The following is a 7,585-nucleotide window of genomic DNA, read 5'->3' as shown; positions in this document are numbered from 1 at the left end:
ATATAATGCTAAAACAGGATAAGTAAGGTAATGAGCTGCATAAATGAGCTGCCCATAATCCCTGTACAATACCATATCAGAATGAACAGCCTCCACTTTTGGAACAGAAAATACTGTTATTCATTTCTGAATCACAGATGAGCAAATTCTGTACTAAGGTTAAAAATTAAAATGGAATAGTATCATTGTGAAACTGAAGGGCTCTTTTGCAATTAACGTAATTGCAGTTTATAACATAACATGCCAATGATAATTGAAAGGATTTTATAAGATAATCTTGAGGTTTGGACGGAAGGTAAAAAATAATTCACCAATGCTGACCAGCTTAAAACATCCATTGTATTCTTTATCTTACAACCCTGTTAACCATTTCCAAGTCGGCTATGTTATTTTACTGTACTGTAAAGTGAAATGAATCAGTATCATTTACGTTTAGTTGCCTTTTATATAATACCAAGAATGATTTGATCCAGCTCCAACTGCACACAATTGCAGTTGTACAAGATCACAAATTGATAGGCAGAATTAAGCAAAATAGTAATCGAATTCTAGGGTTCTTGTGCTGATAAGTAATTGTTTAATTTGACATTATCAAAATTACTTCAATCGTAATCCTCTCTTGTATTTTCCCCATGGCCATCCATATTCTGAATTTATCTGATAACAATCGCCCCAGGGATCATTGACGTCAACCGAAAGTAGGTAGAATCAGCACTACTTGACAGACACAACGTGCATTAACATCCGTAGGGCCTCTAACTCAATCACTTTGCATCATCAGACTCTGCTGTGCTGCAGAATGAAGATCCAACATCATTTATTGAAAGCAATGCTGCAAATGTAGGTGTGCAGTTGAAAGTTAAAGACGTGGTTGGTGCCAGACAGAAGTCAAAATAAAAATAAAGTCATAATTTAACAAGAATGGTTTCCATGATAATACAGGATGGCCTCACAGGGTTTTTTAAAAGTTATTTTTGATTGGATTAATCCCTTCATTGAACCCGTTTATAACCATTTAAAATAATAATCTTTATTATTTTCACAAGTAGGCTTGCATTAACACTGTAATTAAGTTACTGTGAAAATCCCGTTCATTGATTTAAAATGCAGAAATGGTAAAGGTGCTATTTTTTAAATCCAATTTCCTCTTATTAGCAATTTTCCTTTTCATGATTTATGAGATTATACCAAAGTTTACCTGGTAGTCACATGACCATTCCGATTGCTTCTGGAGAAGTGATAAATCAGATTATTCTACTGAATATAGATACATTCAAATTTCAAAAATATTTCCATATACATTTTTTAGATCAATATTTTTTGGTTTTGAAGTCAGGAGTTGCCTTTAACAATGGCACATTTCCTTTAAATTGATGTCAAATTCTAAATGTTTAACCCATTGACTCTCCCTTCTGAAATGCATATAATGTATTCTAAGTTTTTGCTCGTCACAATGTCCCTCGACCCGAATCACTGACCGACTCACTGCCGCTACACTTGGCACCATGCTGGTTCAACACACACAGTGGTTTCAAGTGCCCAATTTGTTCAACATCTGTAGCTTCCAATGAGATGGAGAGGCACTTTATCGTGTGTCTCAGCAAACCACAACTCTCCTACAAAGGTGGTGACATACCTTCTTGTGTGAAGCTTTAGTGCTTCATGAACACTTGAATTCAGAGAAGGCTCCTTGGTGTGGCAACTCACTGTGCTCTCCCCTACAGATCCTCCTTACATCTTTTATAACCATTATTTATAGAATGTTCTACGTCTTTCATGTATGGAGAGATCTGTCTGGACTGTACGCAAAACAATACTTTTCACTGTACCTCGGTACATGTGACAGTAAATAAATAAAATAATAAATAAATAACAAAATACATCATTCAAAAGGCCATTCTTTATGAATGTGCATGGGCAGTGCCTGCTGGTGACTGTTCAATCACTGGGGTGAAAATAGCCCTCAGCTCCTCCAACATGTCTATATGCGCCCTCTTCTAACAGCAAGTTATTTGATTGTAACCATAAGCAGAATCCATGGCTGCACAGCAGCAATCTTTTGAATATTTGGTCGCCTTGCTACAAAATGCTTGCCTTGAATCGTTGTCCAAAATCCAAAAGACTAATAACTGTACATTGAATCTTCTGTCACTTAGTAAGTTATTTCAAATCACATATTTAATGAATATCAAAAATTGGAGCAGCACACCATATAGTCCCTTTAGTCTCCTCCTATTAAATAATTTTTTTTTTGTTAATCTTTATTGTCACAAGTAGGCTTACATTGCAATGAAGTTACTGTGAAAAGACCCATTCCGGCACATGTTCAGGTACATAATTCAGAATGTCCAATTTACCTAACAGCACGTCTTTCTGGACTAGTGGGAGGAAACTGGAGCACCCGGAGGAAACCCACGCAGACACGGGGAGAACATGCAGGCTCCGCACAGACAGTGACCCAGCCGAGAATCGAACCTGGGACCCTGGCGCTGTGAAGCCAGACTGCTAACCACTATGCTACCGTGCTGCCCTTGACCTCAGTTCCACTTTCCAAGCTATAGCCCTCGATTTCCCTGGAATCCAAAAACCCTATCTCAACCTTGAACTGAACACGCCCAACCCTCTGCGTAGAGAACTCCAAGATTTACAATCTTCTGAAGAAACCTGTATTCAACTTAATCCTAAATGGTAGATTCCTTATCCCGAGATTATGCTCCCTACTCCTAGATTCTGCAGCCAAAGGGTGCAGTATCCACGCAAGCAAGCACTGCCAAGATCTTATGTTTATATTTTTGCACAGCATAATGTCATACCTTGACTGTGATTTGAGGTAGCTTAACGCAAATAGTCGTGTAAAGACAGATGGCTTCAGAACCTGTTTCATGTGCTTTATGCAAAATAGTAACACTGTCTCACAATGATTGTTTTAACATGTGATCGTAAACTAGCTCCCTCAAACACTGGAGCAACTTCAACCTAACTCTGGGATGAAAACGGAAATGCTACATTAAGGTCTAACTAATTGGAACAGCCGGTAGCATAGTGGTTAGTACAATTGCTTCACAGCTCCAGGGCCCCAGGTTCGATTCCCGACTTGGGTCACTGTCTGTGCGGAGTCTGCACGTTCTCCCCGTGTGTGCGTGGGTTTCCTCCGGGTGCTCCGGTTTCTTCCCACAGTCCAAAGATGTGCAGGTTAGGTGGATTGGCCATGATAAATTGTCCTTAGTGTCAAAAAGGTTAGATGGTGTCGAAAAAGAGTGGTGGTCATTGATGAGACTGCAGGAGATCCGGTACAAAGAGCAGCCATGGAGGCCCCAGAACTCAGGTAAGCTGGTTGGTCCCATTAGGGTCAGATAGGTAGGCTACTTAAGGGCCTCAATTGGCTTTGGGGCAGGTTGGCTAACCTCGGCCTTTTTCCTACACCTCACTTAACTGGGGAGACTTGGGAAGGTGACGTGTATTCCAGCCAACACCTTCCTGGTCTATGGAGCCAATATTCAAAAAGAGACAGAATAGGCAGTTATATTTCAAAAATTTCCATGAGCTACTATTGTTTTCTTTCTATGTTTAATCCCCAAGTTCCAGTGACCCCCCCCCCCCCCCCCCCCCCCCCCGCCACCAAGTTCCAGTGTTCTCTCAGGAACTAGTCAGAAATTTGATGTATATCCTGCAGTCTAGCTGGCCCACTTTCAAGCACAATTGGCTGTTCACACATCAGTAGGTCATCTTCAGTCAGGGAGGAACTTTGATCTGAGCCCACAAAATTTGGGATGTTGAACTTGCTCAGGCTGTGCATTGGGTCATCTGAGTTGTCACTTCTCCTCCCTCTTTCTCGACTGGGGAAGTCACAGTTCCCTGGTGCAGGCACGTTGCTTACCAATTGTTGCCTTTCCACTTGTACAATCTCATTAACATGGCAATGAAAGAGAGACCTGGACTCTTCATTTGCAGGACGGGAAAAGGTCTTGTCTGATTTGGACATGACATAATTAATAGCAAAGCTGTTTGTTCTGTGTTGTTTTGGAGGAAGGTCCACATTCCTGCTGAAAGAGATTTCAATTTTAGAGCAAACCTTTCTCAGATGAATGTTCACAAACCACAAACAGTAACTCAAACGGTACCTTTAATGTAATAAAACATCCAAAGGTGCTTCATAGGATCGTTACAAAATGAACTGTGACACCGGGACACATAATGAGATACCAGGTCAGGTGACCAAAAGTTTGGTCATGGAGCTTAAATGCTTGAAGGAGCATTTTATCGGAGGAAAGTGAGGCAGAAAGGGGCACATAAGTCCAGAGTTTAGGGTCGAAGCAACTGAAGGCAGAGTGGAGTTATTAAAATTCAGACAACACAAGAGGCCAGACTTCGAGGAGCGCAGATGTCTCGGAGGATTGTGCTGCTGGAAGAGATTACAGAGATTGGAAGGGATGAGGTCTTAGAGGGACTTTAAAGCAAGCATGAGAATTTTAAAATATAGACATTTTTGAACAGTAACCAATGTACATCTGAGCAAAGGGGGAATGTGTGAATGAGACTGTGCAAGTTAGGGCAAGGGCAGCAGAGTTTTGGTGACTTTACATTTATGGAAAGTAGAATGTGGTGGACCAGTCAGGATTATGTTGGAATTGAGATCATTAAGGAGCCTGCCGGGCTGGGCTGGATGGGAACGCCCACCATACCTGTGTTCTGTAGCCTCCATGGCTGCTCCTTCTGCTGGGCTTTCTCCAGTGCCATCAATGACCACCATTCCTGGCGGCATTGCTGGATCTGAAGTGCAGTTAGCCAGCTAGACGGGCTCGGACAGGGGCAAAATCAGCCGATGTTACAGAGATGAAAATCGGTGGTCTTAAGTGACGGTTCAAATATGAGGTCAAATGTTCATCTCGTGGTAAAATATGACATGAAGGTTACGAGCAGACTGGTTTAATCCCAGACAGTTCCCGGGGAGAGGGACGGAGTCGGTAGTTGTAGGAACTTGAATTTTGAACAGGACAGAATATCATGGTTTCAGTCTTCCCAGTATTGAATAAGAGGACATTTCTCAGCATCCAGTACAGGATGTCGGATAAGCAGTGTGCTAATTCAGCAACAGTGGGGGAGTTGAGAGATGGTGCTGAGGCAGAGCTGGGCATCATCAGTGTACATGTGAAAACGTTTGGATGGTGTCACTGAGGGGAACATGTAGATGAGAAAAAGGAGAGGGTGAAGGATAGATCCTCGGGGGATACCAGAGGTAACGGTGCCGGAGCGGGAGCGATTCTCTGGCTACAATTGGATAGATAAAAATGGAGCCAAGTTAGAGCAGTCCGACCCAGCTGGATAACAATGGAGAGTTCTTGGAGATGGAGGATGTGGCCAAGCATGTCAAAGTCTTCAGGCAGGTCCAAAGGACGAGGAGGGGAAGTTTACCTTTGTCACAGTCCGGTCACAGAAGATGATGATTGCGACCGTCAGTAGTGATGTTTGGGCACTGCGACATGGTGGAAAGCTAATTGAATGGGTTCAAACATTGAATTACGGGAAAGATGGGCGATGGATTTAGGAGGTGACAAGATGTTCAGGCATTTTGGAGAAAAGGGAGGTTGGATATGGAACGCTCTAAAGAAACCTTGCTTCCTGAGGCATTAGAATTCTAGATAGACTGAAGTACCACTCAGCTATTGTCCATGCCAACAGGGAAATTACATGCAGTAAGCAGTTATTTAAAAAAAAACACCCCAAGTAAATCCATTAGGTCATGATGACCCAGATGTGTGCCAATAACTACTTTGATGTGAGCAATTTCCACTTATGAGCAGCATTTCTCTGCTGGATAAGTAATTATCTTGTTTTTCATTTTATTCATAATGCCAATTCCTTGCTTGCCACAGCAACATTACATATAATAACCAATATGGACACTCACAGTTTGTAACGCCGATTCTTTAAAAAAAGAAGTTCCCTGGGGCACCAAGAGCCCCCCCCCACCCCCCAAACCATGTATTTTTACAATGACTAGAATTAAAGCTGAAAGAAGCTGTGCTGATAATCATTGCCTAGTTAAAGCTTCACTGAATTGATTGCACAGTATTTCACTGCCCAGATAGGAAAGTGATTATTCATGGCAGCTTTTTAATGTTACAAGTACTAAAAGCTTTGTGATGGGAATCTATTCCTATTTATGTGGAGGAAAAAGAAATTATATTCATCTGTGGTCTTTAATGTCATTAATATAAGGCAAGAACAGTTCCATTATCGGACCACATTTGACACCGAACCATTTAGGACAGACAGCAAGAAGTTTGGTCGAGAATGTAGATTTTAAGCAGCATCTTAATGGTGGAGAGATGGGCAAAGGCACGGAGAGGTCAGGAAAATCCAGAGTTTAGGGCCTCAATAGCTGAAAGCACAGGCAGCTGGGGCAGCACGGTAGCATTGTGGATAGCACAATTGCTTCACAGCTCCAGGGTCCCAGGTTCGATTCCGGCTTGGGTCACTGTCTGTGCGGAGTCTGCACGTTCTCCCCGTGTCTGCGTGGGTCTCCTCTGGGTGCTCCGGTTTCCTCCCACAGTCTAAAGATGTGCAGGTTAGGTGGATTGGCCATGATAAATTGCCCTTAATGTCCAAAATTGCCCTTAGTGTTGGGTGGGGTTACTGGATTATGGGGATAGGGTGGAGGTGTTGACCTTGTGTAGGGTGCTCTTTCCAAGAGCCGGTGCAGACTCGATGGGCCGAATGGCCTCCTTCTGCACTGTAAATTCTATGATAATCTGTGGTGGAGTGATGACAATCAAGGATGTAAAATAGGCCCGAATTGCAGGCGCAGTATCTGGCAGGGTTTTAGGGCAGGAGGAACTAACAGAGATAGGCAAGGATGGGGTCATGAGGGTCTTGAAACCAAGGAAGAGAATTTTAAAATTAAGACTGACATGTTTATTCCAAGGTTGTACAGCAATCTCTCCTTGAACAGAGGCAGATGACATTGAACTGTATGCATTAGAAAGAAAGCTGCTTGAAACCAAATGAAATGAAAATCGCTAATTGTCAGGAGTAGGCTTCAATGAAGTTGCTGTGAAAAGCCCCTAGTCGCCACATTCCGGCGCCTGTCCGGGGAGGCTGGAACCGTGCTGCTGGCCTGCTTGGTCTGCTTTCAAAGCCAGCGATTTAGCCGAGTGAGCTAAACCAGCCCCTAGTGAGCTAAACCAGCCCCTGGTTTTCCTGCCCAACAATCCCTGTGGTGGCACATCACTCACAGTACAAGTTGGCAAACCTGCCAATAATTCATTGTGTCTGCAAAGGTGCTGTTAATATGCCTTTTGTGGCTAGGGCACTTCTGGATCTCATTTTATGACTGAAGAAGACAAAATGCCCAGTGAAAGAGTTACCGAGACAGAGGAACATTGGGTGCCGATTCACCAACACTATCTGGGGGAAGAAATAAATGCTCGTACAGATACCTGACAAAAGTCAACACTTTCAAAATTAAAATAAATTTTGTTTCATATTATCAGGGATAATATACACTCATGCACATAATGAGATACAGACAGGCAGTGACAGATACCCAGTACAGCCAATCAACACACAGGACAGAAAACAACCA

The 7,585-nt window shown here is 42.7% G+C and overlaps 1 protein-coding gene across 4 annotated transcripts in view; it reads right to left on the bottom strand.

Moving 5' to 3' along the window:
• Window positions 1-3,631: 3,631 nt before the first annotated feature.
• The window catches only part of mrap2a (melanocortin 2 receptor accessory protein 2a), a 53,019-nt gene continuing 49,065 nt past the window's right edge, over window positions 3,632-7,585 (bottom strand). For 3 of the 4 annotated variants that reach the window (XM_038798778.1, XM_038798781.1, XM_038798779.1), the window contains exon 5: window positions 3,632-4,043. In XM_038798778.1, coding sequence (XP_038654706.1) covers window positions 3,644-4,043 — 400 coding nt within the window. In that variant the 3' untranslated portion in view covers window positions 3,632-3,643. The remainder of the gene's footprint in view (window positions 4,044-7,585) is intronic. The other variant, XM_038798782.1, reaches the window with a different exon arrangement.

Source organism: Scyliorhinus canicula, chromosome 6 (genome assembly GCF_902713615.1).
Source record: "Scyliorhinus canicula chromosome 6, sScyCan1.1, whole genome shotgun sequence".
NCBI lineage: Eukaryota > Metazoa > Chordata > Chondrichthyes > Carcharhiniformes > Scyliorhinidae > Scyliorhinus > Scyliorhinus canicula.
The sequence above is the reverse complement of the archived record's forward strand: the minus strand, read 5'-3'. Positions and strand labels throughout refer to the sequence as shown.